Source organism: Triticum urartu, chromosome 5A (genome assembly GCF_056163025.1).
Source record: "Triticum urartu cultivar PI428250 chromosome 5A, HENAU_Tu73, whole genome shotgun sequence".
NCBI lineage: Eukaryota > Viridiplantae > Streptophyta > Magnoliopsida > Poales > Poaceae > Triticum > Triticum urartu.
Window position 1 is genome coordinate 584,961,997 of NC_141877.1, and position 14,768 is coordinate 584,976,764.

General features: G+C 43.4%; 1 protein-coding gene across 2 annotated transcripts; it reads right to left on the reverse strand.

The window, feature by feature from the left end:
- Positions 1–7,294: 7,294 nt before the first annotated feature.
- Positions 7,295–10,154, reverse strand: LOC125510793 (elongation factor 1-alpha). 2 transcript variants are annotated; one of them, XM_048676056.2, is made up of 3 exons: positions 10,000–10,154; positions 8,833–9,302; positions 7,295–8,356 (listed from the first exon to the last, which is right to left on the reverse strand). In XM_048676056.2, exons 2-3 carry the CDS (start codon positions 9,292–9,294, stop codon positions 7,475–7,477), a joined length of 1,344 nt encoding a protein of 447 aa, XP_048532013.1. In that variant the 5' UTR covers positions 9,295–9,302; positions 10,000–10,154; the 3' UTR covers positions 7,295–7,474. The 2 variants fall into 2 exon arrangements, with proteins under 2 accessions (XP_048532013.1, XP_048532014.1); XM_048676057.2 differs by having other exon boundaries at positions 8,833–9,296; positions 10,000–10,122.
- Positions 10,155–14,768: the final 4,614 nt, after the last annotated feature.

The following is a 14,768-nucleotide window of genomic DNA, read 5'->3' on the forward strand; positions in this document are numbered from 1 at the left end:
GGTCACCGGCGAGGGCGTGGTGGCCAGCGTCGGCTTCGTGCGGCGGCACAGTGTCGCTGGCCGGCGGGAAGAAGGCGGCGGGGCGCGGGGAGCCCGTGGGGCGGCGGCACCCGAGCGCGGGCTAGGGAGGGCCGGCCCCGGGCCTCACGGGCCGGCGGCGGGAGGCGGTGGCTGGGCCACGTGGCGGCTTCTCAGTGGCCGCGGGCGGCGGCGGATGCTGTCCGGCGGGATCTGGACATGTCCGGCGGCGGCGGATGAGGTTTTTAGGGTTTCGGGAGAGGGGAACCGCGAATTTAGGAAGGGGGTGTATTTATAGGCATAGAGGGAGCTAGGAGTGTCCAAATGAGGTGCGGTTTTCGGCCACGCGATCGTGATCGAATGCTCTAGATGATGGAGAGGGTTTTGGTGGGTTTTGGGCCAAATTGGAGGGGTGTTGGGCTGCAACACACACGAGGCCTTCTCGGTCCCTCGGTTAACCGTTGGAGTATCAAACGAAGTCCAAATGGTACGAAACTTGGCAGGCGGTCTACCGGTAGTAACCCAAGGCCGCTTGGCAAGTCTCGGTCTAATCCGGAAATGTTTAACCCCCACACACGAAAGAAAGGTAGAAATGACCACCGGAGGAGAACGGAACGCCGGAATGCAAAACGGACAACGGGGAAAATGCTCGGATGCATGAGACGAACACGTATGCAAATGCAATGCACATGATGACATGATATGAGATGCATGACAACAACAACAACACACGGAGACAAAAAAACCCGAACCTGAGAAAATGAAATAACTTAACGCCGGAAACGGCAAGAGTTGGATTACATATTAGGTAAATCATATCCGGGGTGTTACAGTGGGCAGGGGGTATTTGGGCGGCCGTCAGGTGGGGACGCGGCGGACAGCAAGAAGGCACGTGTGGCGTCCGTTCAGTGTCCGTGCCGATGCATTTGGGCCACAAATGCGTCGGCGCGGACACGAAGCGGACGTCATTTGGGTTCGGGTTGGCGCGTTGGGCCGTCACTTTTGTCCGCACCGACCCAAACAGACACAGGCGGACGAAATGGATCGGCCCTTTGGAATTGCTCTAATTCGTGTCAGAGCCCAAGATCATCTATACCTGATGAATAGTAAATTGAAAATAGTAAAAAAAAATAACAAATTCTGAAGAAAAAAATGGCATTAGGGGTGCTCCTGTGTGCAAGGAGGGTGCAAATTTTTGTGGCGTTTGGACATTTGCGGCCCAAACGGTGTGTTTCTTTAAAGTTCCTTTCATAGTCAAATGTGTTTTTTTTCTACCACAACCATCTCGAATGTTCAAATATCATGAATTTTTGCGCGCACATCACACATTCAAGCATCTTGAGGGCCAAAAAATCCCAATTTTATATTTTTGCTATTTTAAATGATTTTACTATTCACGCCCACGTGCAGGTGCACCTGGACCAAATCGCTGCACTCATTAGTTTAATAGATTTTTTTGAAAAGGAGGCTGAAACCCCCAACATCTGCATCAACGTGATCCACACAATCATTCTTTTTAATTGTTAAGCAGAGTACAAAAATAAAGCAACCATAACGGTACCATTACAAGATATGAAATAAACACTTACGACTAACTCAACTTCTCCCACAGCAACATCTTTAAGAAAAATAAACAGCCTCGCGCTATCGTCGCCACCAAAGACAACCTGGACAAGGATTTTTATCCCGGTTCCCCAGACCAGCCAATGAAGATCAGTACAATAAGTTGAAAGCGCCTTCAAGAAGTTGAGGACCCAATTTTGCTGTTATTGTGCACGACCAATAAAGGTCAGGACAAGTGTTTTCACTCCGGACATAAAGCAGTGTTCCAATCATCATGTTGACGAGTGTCTACCAGAATATCATCGACATTTCATTCTACTACTACCTCACGGTCGGGAGAAGCTTTTATTTTTACGAAGTCTTTCAAACAAGCTAATTTTCCCATTGTGCATGGAAGTTTGATGACGGTAGGCCGCTTCTACAGTTTCCCTAATGCCACTCATTCCAAATATCAGCTTCTTGCAATGGTAGTAAGATTGGGTATTTTGGCGAGGGCATGGAGACTCTCGTGGCATGCTAGTGTACAACTAGCTACCAAATAGTATGAAGGAAGAATGGATAGGTCGGAAATGAACCTTGCTACCAAATAGCATGACCGAAGAATGGATAGGTCGGAAGTGAACTTTGCAATAGCTGTATGGTCGTATATCAAGAGTTTGAGACTGTGAGTGGGCAGATGTCATAAATTACCTCCAACTAGAAATAAGATTAAATGAGTTAACATGGGTTGGTTCATGAAATAAATCAACTCCAAGATCAGGTATAGCCCACAAGATGGCCCATGGAAGTTATGTCGTCGTGTGCATTATGCTGAGCTGAGAATCTACAAATCAGAACCAAAAAGCATGGCTTACTTAGCATCATGCCTAGATTTGATTGGGCGTTGTGAAATTTCACTCTCTGTTAGGCACGTCATCATCACAGGTTGGAAGCGTACAAAACAGAGCTAAATGGTGGCATGCTTTAGCAATGCACCGAATTGGTATCGGAGATATGGTGTTTAACATGGTGGAGCAGAAACCTTACATCATACAAACTGCAAATACTGATTATTTTTGGCTAACATTGGTCATTGTTCAATTCCAAACTTCAAAAAGGGATTTGCTTTTTTATGAATCTTCATTGTTAGTGCGGTAAACTGGCAACCAATTCTAAGGGGTCCCGGTATTAACAGAGGAGAGATGGTATATATCGCACTTGGTGCTATCAGAGCAATAGGTATGACGACATCCCTTGTGTATCAAGCAGATTGTAGGATCATGAAACTGTTGGAATTATGTGTCCTGCAACTATATTCAAATTACTTGTAATTGTTAATATTTGGAATACCTCATTATGGAATTATACATGTATTTATACATGGAATTGCTTTACATGTTTATCATGGAATTGTTACTTGCTGGAAAACATATGCTTAAGGAAGCTGGTTGATTATCAGTGGAATACAATATAGTAGTTATATTGGAAAGACTACCCGGGTACACTGATGATTGGAAGGAGCTAGATCGTATAGTTAAATTATAGCTCTAATGTTGATCTACATAATTAGAGGAATTTACACTCTATTATGGCGCGTTGCTCACAAGCGCGTGCTCCGGGGACATAACAGGTAGAATCCGTTAACAGACAAATATGATCGTGGTTGGTAATTTGATCTGGACTCTATCCCGAAAACTAGTGAAAAAGACTAGGAATCTTATATCTGTATAAGAGGTGAACTCTTTAAAAAAACAATATAAGAAGGTCCCTACCCCCTAGCTTCAGATATGTGAATTGTGAGCGGCACCACAGATAAGCGCAGAGGAATAGGGGTAGACCGCAAACCCTAATTTCTAACAGAAACCTCAGCTTAAAAAAGCTAGGAGTATAGCAACAATAATAATCCTTGCGATGTGGTCGTCTTGCATAGTCGTGTCTGCATCCACCTCCTCCATACGGTGGCGGGCATCACGCACAGTTATAACTATGGCAAGTAGTTTGTCGTTAGTTGGATGTATCGGTGTTGGTGCCTTTTACTTACTGTCCTCGGTGTAAACAGGGGCCATTTACATCTTTTTTCACCTTGATGGTCTCTTTCTTTCATTCTTCAAGAGTCACCGGTTGTTCTAACTTACAGGAGAAACGACATGAGCAAGAGGAAAATACACTAGCACTCTTGCGGTACTTTAGAGTTTTGGGGATGCAAAGGAACGTAAACGTTATTTTTATTTTCTTGAGTGTAGGCAACAAAGAGTAGTTAAACATGTAAACATAATCACTGATGGCCACAAGAAAATATGCATGTGTGTGTTGCTGAACGAACAATGAAAAATAAGACCGGACTAATTGTTACTCCCTCGTAGAATCTCAAAATCAGGGCAACCCTGCTGATTGGATGAGATAACCACGCACCTTATTTTTGGAGAAAATAGCGATAAAGCTTGAAGCGTTGTTTTAGGAACCAGCGGGAGTACCAGCAAAAGTGGATCAAGCAACCTTGTGGGCGCATGCTTGTACTAACTGGTCCTAGTTCATTTTCCGATGCCACTCATTCCGAATCAGCATTGTGCCCAACGGAGGATGGCTAATTGGCACGATTAGCGGTCCAAGACTATCAATCTACTATAAGTAGAACTAGATTGTTGAAAGATATACGAAGTGCGACTGCGATCAAAGAAGTACTAAGCTGTTTTATAATTCATTATGTGCTAGCATGATTCCTTTTGACACCTATGTCGACATATATTGAAGAGGGGAAGGTTCGAGAGAGAATTTATAACCTCCTCTTCATAAAGGGGCAATGAAGATAATTTCATATGGAAGATTTTGTTATGTGGTACGTATGTGGGCTTGAAGTACAAATATGAGCTCGTGCCTCACTTATTTTTTGTACCCCTCAAGGATTCTGAATGAGTATGGGTACATCAAATCTTCTCTTTTGCTCGAGATTGTACATGCCCTTTACGTAGTCTCCTTATTTTACTTTAGACACGCTAGCTAACTGTATATGCGTTGCAACAGGGGGCATACATATTTTAGTGGTTCAACATCAGTCGTGACTCATATGTACATTCACCCATCATCACCGCCTCCCCAATCCAATATAACCACAAGAGATTAATAAGATATTTATACATCACAAAAAAATATTAAGTGTAATCATGTCATAAATGCTTCCTATGAATCAAGGATTAGTTTGCATATTACTGCAAGATCCTAAGAATTTGGGATAGGCACGGTTGAAAAAAATAGTAAGCAAGTTGAGGGAGAGAATGAGCAGGACAAGGAAAGGAAAGTACCGATTTGATTTAAGTTACTCCAAGTTACTATGTGTGCTTTATTTTTTGTTTCGAGGGAATGAGTAGGACAAGGAAATGAAAGAACCGATTTGATTTAAATTATTTTAAATAGGGGGGCTTGGAGTAAAAACAAGTAGGGATGAAAGTGATGGAAGCGAACAGACGTGTCAAGTCTACTAAAATAGAAGAGATATGGGTAGAGCAATAGACTCCACTCGAAGGTGATGATCAGTTGCTACTGGGTGGAGCACAAACTTATATCATGTTCTACCCTGCAACAACTGGATCAAGTGCTTGTTCAGCTCACGTGTGAGCCCATTCATTCAGATTTTTAGAGTTCCTAGTATCTTTCGAGCGTGTTTGGATCCCCTCAACTCCTCAAATTCCTTGACTATGCTCCGCGCTCCTGCTTTACTAACTCTACACACTAAGTCTTGATTAGACGATACATTCGGCAACTAGCTCTACTAGCCCCGCCACCCAAACCACACACGCACCCTGCCGCCCATCCACCCACCCCACAGACGACATAGCCGGATTCGGCAGCCGCCGCTCCCCGCCGCCCATCCGCAGCACGTGGCCGGCGGATCTGCGCCGGCAGCGCCTCCTCCTCCCGCGCCATCCCCAACATCCCACCGCCCCTACCGCCGATGCCGAGGTACGACAGCGTGCGGCAACGCGGATGGGGGACGTGGGTGGCGGGAATCTACGACCGGGACACCAGGTTTCTCACTTGGTGTGCTAAGCAGTTCACAAAATGCAACGCATGTACATATTCCTCATATGATTTCCCGCATAACCAATTTTGGGAGAAAGTTAAAGTTCACATAATCAAATTTGTCACAAGTTCAAATATCTGAGTGCAAGGAAAATTATCAATTCATCGCTGCCCTAAATGGCAAGCTATACACACATAAGCAACATTATCACAAGTTCAAATATCTCACGCAAGAAAATTTAACAGTTTCTCACAAAACCGCAAACTGAGAGTACACACAATCAAATTTACAACGGTTTTATATATCTCAGAGATTATTATTTTCACAATTCCGACAGTTTGGCACCAAGTGGCAAGAACGAATCAGCTGGGTTGCCCAAAATATGGATATTCAGTTGTGGTGTCATCCTAATCCACGTAATCATCATCAATTGAACCAAATCTACTTGAGGTTTGCTGGTAGGGATGGCAATTTTATCCATGGATTTGGATACCCATGGATATCCGACCTGGTTGGGCAAGGGTATGGAGCACATTTCTGCCCATGGGTCCGTGGATATGGATACCCACGAACAGCCAAGTTGGGCATGGTTATTTGTGCTTCATGGATATCCAATGAGTACTCGTATGACATGTGGGGTCATATGATAATGACAGTAGAAAGAGTGAATCAATGAGAAATAGCAGGAAATATGCAACTTGTGCCATGAGCTATATGCTACAGAATCAACATCTGATATGTCACACTTAAGGACTCATTGTATTACTTGTTACCTACTTATGCATGTTGCTTATGTTGTCATTTATGAGTGAATAATGATGAGTTGATTTGATACTTGGGAAGGCTTCATGCTGACTTCTCTATGCCCATGAAGCTCCATGGATATGTGAGTATCCAGCGGATTTGGGCATTCTCACAAGTTGTGTCCATAAATAATTTGGTGGATGGGCAGAGGGTAGGAAGATGGGTCATGGGGTTGGATTTGGACCAACTCCACCCGGCCCAAACCCGACCCATTGCCATCCCTATTTGCTGGAACCCTGACAATGTAGTCCCATGCTCAACAAGCTGGGCCTCGATCCTCGTGCTTAAGGATAGAAAAGGGGAAATGTAGAAATTAAGAGGGTGACAAGAATCAAATGAATCTAAATGCAAGGTAAATAACCATACCATCAAAGCAAATTGTACCGTAACATTTTGCCAGTCACACAACAAAATCCAGACTAGTAGGATAATGAAGTGCGAGGAAACTACTATAAATAATAAGCACGATTTGTAGGATAACAAAATGCAGTCAACACTTATATAAACGAGTCAGCGCATCACAAGTTCTATTAAGAACTGAAAATTCAGAACTTCGCTAACACCCATTAGGCTGCATGAGGCCAAAAGTTAAGTCTCTATAACAACGCAATACTCGCTTTGTTTCTTTACAACGCACAAAGAAAATGCCATTTTTTCCCGGCAAACTGAAAAGGCAGAGGAGGCTCGCCACACACATAATCCCCTCTTTCCTACAAAGTGACAGGGGAGATGCAAGGCGCCAGGGAGAGACGAACCAACGCCTGGTGGGGATGCCAGAAGCGGAGATCAGAAGACAACCACAGCTAGACAACTCCATGAAAGAATCCACAATACTAACAGATGCAAACTAAAGTTCTATAAAAAGAACAACAGGCAACCATTTGGCAAAAGAAGCAGAAAAACAAGCTAACAAGTTGCAATCTAATAACTTGCATTTCACAACAAATCAGTCTCAGGGGCACAGGAGTTTAGCCGAAGCAGGAATAGAAATACAGTAATTAAACGACAGACAGATCATTGCTCGCTCGGGATAAGAGTCTGAAGCAACAAAAGCAATGACCGTGAACAAAATCCTTCTGCAAGATAGCGCGCCTATTTCTTCTTGATGGCAGCCTTGGTAACCTTGGCGCCGGTGGGGTCCTTCTTCTCCACACCCTTGATGACACCAACAGCAACCGTTTGTCTCATGTCACGCACAGCGAAGCGGCCAAGAGGAGGGTAGGTGGCAAAGGTCTCCACAACCATGGGCTTGGTGGGAATCATCTTCACGATACCAGCGTCACCGTTCTTCAGGAACTTGGGCGCAGCCTCAATCTCCTTACCAGATCGCCTGTCAATCTTGGTCACCAGCTCAGCAAACTTGACAGCAATGTGGGAGGTGTGGCAGTCCAGCACTGGGGCGTAGCCGTTGCCGATCTGACCAGGGTGGTTCATGATGATGACCTGAGAGGTGAAGTTGGCTGCCTCCTTGGCAGGGTCATCCTTGGAGTTGGATGCAACAAACCCACGCTTCAGATCCTTGACAGCAACGTTCTTCACGTTGAAGCCGACATTGTCACCAGGAAGCGCCTCCAGGAGGGACTCGTGGTGCATCTCAACAGACTTGACCTCAGTTGTCAGACCAGTGGGGCCAAAGGTAACAACCATACCAGGCTTGATGACACCAGTCTCAACGCGTCCAACAGGCACAGTTCCAATGCCACCAATCTTGTAAACATCCTGAAGGGGAAGACGCAGGGGCTTGTCTGAGGGCCTCTTGGGCTCATTGATCTGGTCAAGAGCCTCAAGAAGGGTAGGGCCCTTGTACCAGTCAAGGTTGGTGGACCTCTCAATCATGTTGTCACCCTCAAACCCAGAGATGGGAACAAAGGGAACCTTCTCAGGGTTGTAGCCAACCTTCTTCAGGTACGATGAGACTTCCTTGACAATTTCCTCGTAACGGGCCTTTGAGTACTTGGGAGTGGTGGCGTCCATCTGTAACAGATAACCAGAGCAATCCCATCAGATAAACAAAATTATTGAGAAGTACAAGTATATAAAGATGCAAACAAATACAAGCAACAGCAAACATGTGTAGCACTCATGTGATGGAAGTTGCAGGAATAAGAGATAATGAGCAAACAAGCAGTTTGTAACTCATAAATTAAGATACAATGATTTGGCAACATGACAAAAGCTAACCAACTACAATGCAATCCAGCAGTACTACTGCAGCTGGGCATTTACTAAGAAACTCTTGGCATTCACATCAAGCATGTAGAACAATTCTACATATCTAGACTAGATAAAACAAGGCAATCAACATATATATTATAGGATAACCAATCAGTGTTGCACAAAAATCAGAATTAGACAAATGTCAAATCAGCATACAGGATGTTTAGGCACTCAAAGAAATAGAATTGGAGGCACTCAAAGAAATAGAATTGGATGTTGAATGGCAAGTATACCTTGTTGCAGCAGCAGATCATCTGCTTCACTCCAAGAGTGAAAGCAAGGAGGGCGTGCTCACGGGTCTGGCCATCCTTGGAGATACCAGCCTCAAAACCACCAGTGGTAGAGTCAATGATGAGCACAGCACAATCAGCCTGGGAGGTACCAGTAATCATGTTCTTGATGAAGTCACGGTGACCAGGGGCGTCAATGACGGTGCAGTAGTACTTGGTGGTCTCGAACTTCCACAGTGCAATATCAATGGTGATACCCCTCTCACGCTCGGCCTTCAGCTTGTCAAGCACCCAGGCGTACTTGAAAGACCTCTTGTTCATCTCAGCGGCTTCCTTCTCAAACCTCTCGATCACACGCTTGTCAATACCTCCAAGCTTGTAGATCAGATGGCCAGTGGTGGTCGACTTGCCAGAGTCGACATGGCCAATGACCACGATGTTGATGTGAGTCTTCTCCTTACCCATGGCTGAAGCTAGCAAACAGAAACATCAAGGTAAGCAGATGTTAGAACAACAGATCCAAGAGATCCAAGTGTTAACAAAGTAATATCTTGTCTATTTGTGAGGTCAACAGACAAGTAGAAGAAGCGTTTAACGAGATGGAATTACACTAGAAGCAGTCAGACTGCAGGTACTTATTAGATCTACGAATTACTGCAGTGATAACGCTAACAAAATTCACCATACAAGTACATGAAGTTCATGCAGTAAACTCTCAAAGAGAAGTCTCCTAGAGAGCTCACAGATCCTACAGAACCCTAAGTACTACACGAATCCATCTAACAATACATGCAACAAGGCACGGAGATGATTCAGGGACATCTCGCGACACCAAATCGGTAACAGAAACAGTAAAAACCTACAGATCAAGGCTACGGCATGAGGTAGTCATCAGAATTGAAGACAAAAAAAGACATGCGGCTAGATCTACTCGGGAGATTCACCGCTACTAAGCAGGTGCACCAGCGCGAAGGCGAACCGAGGACTCAGCTTCGAGAAAATCCGTCAAACAACGGACGAAATCGACATGCATAACCGCAAAAAGAGCCTAAAACTCGATCTACCCGCACGCCACAGCCACCGCACACAAACATGGCCGGAGATCTGAAGCAATTCGAGACCACGGACAACGAATCGAGGCAGAGAAAGGGGGCGGATCGGGATGCTCACCTCGGAGGAAGGAGAAGGAACCGAGCGGAGGCGGCGGCGGGGATGGGGGACTGAGAGGAGGGGTTCGGACGGGAGGAATGGCCCTATATATGGACAGCGATGGGCGCTAGGGTTTCTTCTCGGCCGTCGGATCCGGGTCCGATGGATGCCGACTTTAGGGAGGCGGCTGTGGGCGATTTGCTTTTTCTTTTTCTCGATAGTGAATAACGTGTAATGCACGTTTTCTTCTCGAAATATATCAAAAGTGATCGAACAAACGATTTGTAGAAATATTTGCACCGGATAAAAAAGAACATAGGGACAAGGTCATGGGCCAGGTATTTTTAAACATAATTTTTTTAGAGAAAAGTATACTTTTCGTCCCTCAACTCTTGGTGAATTCTAGATTTGATCCCTCAACTCCGAAACCGGACAACTTGCACCTCCAACTAAAGAAACCGGACAAGGTTTGTCCCTGGTCTCGATTTTGACCGGTTTTGGTGCTGACTGACCCCGGTTTGACCGGTGCCGACTAAAATTCGCGTAATTTTTTCATATCCGTGAACTTTTTAAAATTCACATATTCTTTTCAAATCCACATAGTTTTTTCAAGGTCGTGCAATTTTTTCAAAAATAAACATACCTTTTTCAAACCTGTGAACTATTTTGAAATTTGTGTACTTTTTCAAATCCATGATTTTTTTAATTTGCATAATTTTCTCAAATCAGTGTATTTTTTCAACTTCGTGTAATTTTATCGAATCCAAGTATTTTTTTCAAATCCATCTGTTTTTTAAATTCACGTACTTGTTTCAAATCCGCATACTTTTTAAAGTTCGTGTATTTTTTTCAAATCCGTGTTCCTTTCCAATCCATGAACTTTGTTTGAAATTCACATACTTGTTTCAAGTTGACATAAATTTTCAAATCCACACATTTTTTTCTAATTCGAGTAAAAGATATTCAAATCCGCATACATTTTCAATTTCACATAAAATTTTCAAACCCAAAAAAATATACGTGAATAGGAATAAGTATGTCAATTTTTAAAAATTACATGAATTTAAAAAAACCACAGGAACTTTAAAGAAGTACGTGGACTTGGAAAAAGTACGCAGATTTGGAAAAGTACACAAATTTTGAAAAAGTTCATGTATTTGAAAAAAATACCCGAATTTAAAAACATTGAACGGACTTGGAAAAGGTATGCGAATTTGAGTCGGCACCAAAACCGGTCAAAACCGTGACCAGGGATGAATCTTGGCCGGTTTCAGTAGTTAAGGGCGCAAGTTGTCCGGTTTTGAAGTTGAGGGACCAAATCTAGACTTCGCCAAGAATTAAGGGATGAAAAGTATACTTTTCTCATTTTTTTAACACAGTACAGACGCAAGCGCTCGTATAAACGCGCATACACTCATCCCTATGAGCGCACACACGCACACCTACCCTCATGAGCATCTCTGGAAGACTGAGCCGGCATGTCATCTTGAGATTTTACAAAGCCACAGTAGACGTCTCACAGTTGATGGGAACATCTTCTCCCACTAAAAGTATATCGGCGGAAATCCTGAAATAAATCTAGGATAAATGCGAGCAACATGACTTGAACCCTAATGAGTTGGGAATACCGATGTCCTCCTAACCATCCTCGTTATTTTTAAACATAATTGACACTTCCTCTGTAATAGACTAACTAATATAAGACGATTTATATCACTACTAAGGTAATACATCTCTATCTCTATTTTTGTCTCTTTATCCCCATCAGTGATGGTAAAAATCGCAAGATTAATGAGTCCAACAAATCTTGAGAAATGATAACTATGGACTATTTCCTGGTTAGAAGGTCCCAAGGAACGCCGACACAGCTATTTGGATCCAAATCACGCGGGTGGAAAGAAAAACGTTGCATTTTTTTGCTACACACTACTACACTCGATCGCTATTAAGCCCCCAAAATCACCCACAACAGCGAAAAACTATGTGCGGAAGATGCATCATAGACGCTTAAAAGTAGAACTGTTGCAGAAAACATAATTATGTGCGATCGATGGGTTATCACGCACGATCAAAGAAGTTAAACTGTATGCGATATCATACATATAGTTCTTCGAAACAAAACGTATGAAATGACTTAATCCATTGCACACGGGCAGACAGGTCAGAGTTATGTAATAGTGTGCGATACAATTTACACAATTATTAGAAAGCAAATATGTGTGATGCCTAAAGTTTCACAAACAACTATTTTCAAATCACGCCGCCTCATGTGTTTTTGTAGTCTAAATCACATACAACTAACTCTTCAAAAACATGTGCGATTGACATCAGTATAAAACATTCAGAAAATAAGATGGAAATTCGTCAATAATACTTCACGATCCAGCTCATTACGTAGTACGTGTGATCATAATTGCTTTTTACTATAAACATATAAAATTTAAAGACAACTAAATTAACTAAGAATCAACAGTCCCTCCTGAGGGCCCTTTTCCTGCTTCCAGTCACGCACTTCCTGGTGCACCAGCTTCCTAGCACTAAGGGAGTTGCCTACTCCTCCGCCTTGCACTCCGAGACATGCTTTGCAGCCACTTCCCGATGGGCATAGGCCTCCACCATGGCCAATGCAGGCGATGCATACAGGAGCTCTTTATCGGTGGCCTTCTCGACGCAATCCTGTCAACTCCATGCCACGAGGAGGTGATTCCTTCCTTTGGCCCTCTTGGCGAGCAAGCGGCCATCTTCATCCACCTCATATGAGTGCCAATGTGCCTCTCGCCAGAGCTCCAACTCCTCCACCTTTCGGGCGGCCTGAGCTCCCTCTTCCTCCTCTCACTTCTTCTCGTCCGCCTTCATGACCGTCACACACCTGCCTTTTTTAGCTGGTGACAATGTCTTCCATAGAACGAGGTCATAGTAACTCCAAAACACTCCTTAGTGGTTGGATCAGGAGCTACCAAGTCCTGTGGCGCGTAGTGTCCTCTTCGTTGTTGCATGGCGCGAGGCCGTTGTTGCATAGCGGCACCTTTTCCTCGGCGCGTGGATGAAATTCATTATGTAATAGTCACAACCTAGAGCAATACGCAATAGCTCCAATTCATCAGTCATATATAGGCATGTATTTCCTCTATAGTCATACGTGTTCGTGTTAAGAACTTGCATGACATCTTTTGTCCTACCCATCTGTGGCAACGGGGTCCTAATGAAAACTAAGGGTAATTAACGCGCTTCTTTTAATAGAGAACCAGAACAAAGCATTAGAAAACAGTGAATACATGAAGTCTTCAAATTACAGTCATCCCTGAAGAGTGTCTCAATTATTGTCACATTGGGCTCTATGATTCAGAACAATGACAGGTGCATATAACTTGCAGATGAGATCAAGAACTCAAATATATTCATTAAAATGCAATAGGTTCAGATCTGCAATCATGGCACCCAGGCCCTAGTGACAAGCATTAAGCACATATAGCAAAGTCATAGAAATATCAATCTCAGAACATAATGGATACTAGGGATCAAGCCCTAACAAATTGAGTCAATTACATGACGAATCTCATCCATCTCCATCTACCTCTAGTATGCCTGCGATGAAATTACTCACTCTCGGTGGAGAGCATCATGAGGTCGTTGATGAAGAAGGGTTGTTGATGACAAGGACGATAATGTTCCCTCTTCGGAACCCCGAGCCGACTCCGGGTTAGGCCTCCCAATGAAGAACATGGGGTGGCGACGGCTCCGTATCGTAAAACGCGATGAAACATTTTCTCCGGGTTTTTTTTCTCGGGAAGGCGAAATACGTAGGCTTGGATTTAGGTTAATCGGAGGCTCGAGGGGCCCACAAGCTCACGTGGCGCGCGCCCTGCCTGAGCTTGTGGCTCTCTAGTGAGTCCCCTCCAGTAGTTATTTGCATTTTTGCGCCAATATTTTTTTATATATTCCAAAACACTACTCTGTAAAATTTCATCTAATTCTGAAACTTGTTATTTCTGCACATAAAACAACATCAAGGTAATTCTACTGAAAACAATATCAGTCAGGATTAGTTTCATTCAACTCATGCAAGTTAGAGTCCAAAACAAGAGCAAGAGTGCTTGAAAAAGTAGATACATTGGAGACGTATCAACTCCCCCAAGATTAACTCATTGCTTGTCCTCAAGCAATTTAGTTGACAATTTGAGACTGACAAAGAAAAACTTTTACAAACTCTTTTGTTTCTATTGTTGTATATAAGCTTAACTAGTGATCAAATTCTCAGCAAAGATCATGAACTAACCACATATATGATAACATTTAGAATTCACATTTACTCATGTCAATGGCATAATCAACTAGTGAGCGAAAAAAATATCTCGAATACCAGCACTTTTGTCAAAACAACTATGATACAATATGAATGATATCTCGCTAGCCCTTTCTAAGACCGTAAAACATAAATGCAGAGCACCTCTGAAATTCAAGCCGCAACTAAACATTGTAATTCAGGGTAGAAGACATCCATTCATGCTCACACCCAACATTAATTAGACCAAATGCATGTTAAACTAAGAATGACAATAGTGCTCTCGGGATCGGTGCTTGAATGAGAAGGTGATGACTCAACAATAAAAGTAAATAGTTATGCCCTTCATAAAGGGAAGCAGGGGTTTGCTTGTGCGCCAGAGCTCATTGCTTTAAAAGTTAAAAGAGAGATAAATTGCATTTATGTGGTGTACATTTCATACCATGGTTTACCATGAAGTTTTCAATATCTTCCATGCTAAACACATTAATGGCGGTTCCAATGCCAA

Coding starts and splice junctions, on each gene's coding strand:
- LOC125510793 (XM_048676056.2), bottom strand. CDS start 9,294: ATGGGTAAGGAGAAGACTCACATCAACATCGTGGTCATTGGCCATGTC. Junction 8,357..8,832: donor TGATCTGCTGCTGCAACAAG/GTATACTTGCCA, acceptor TATCTGTTACAG/ATGGACGCCACCACTCCCAA.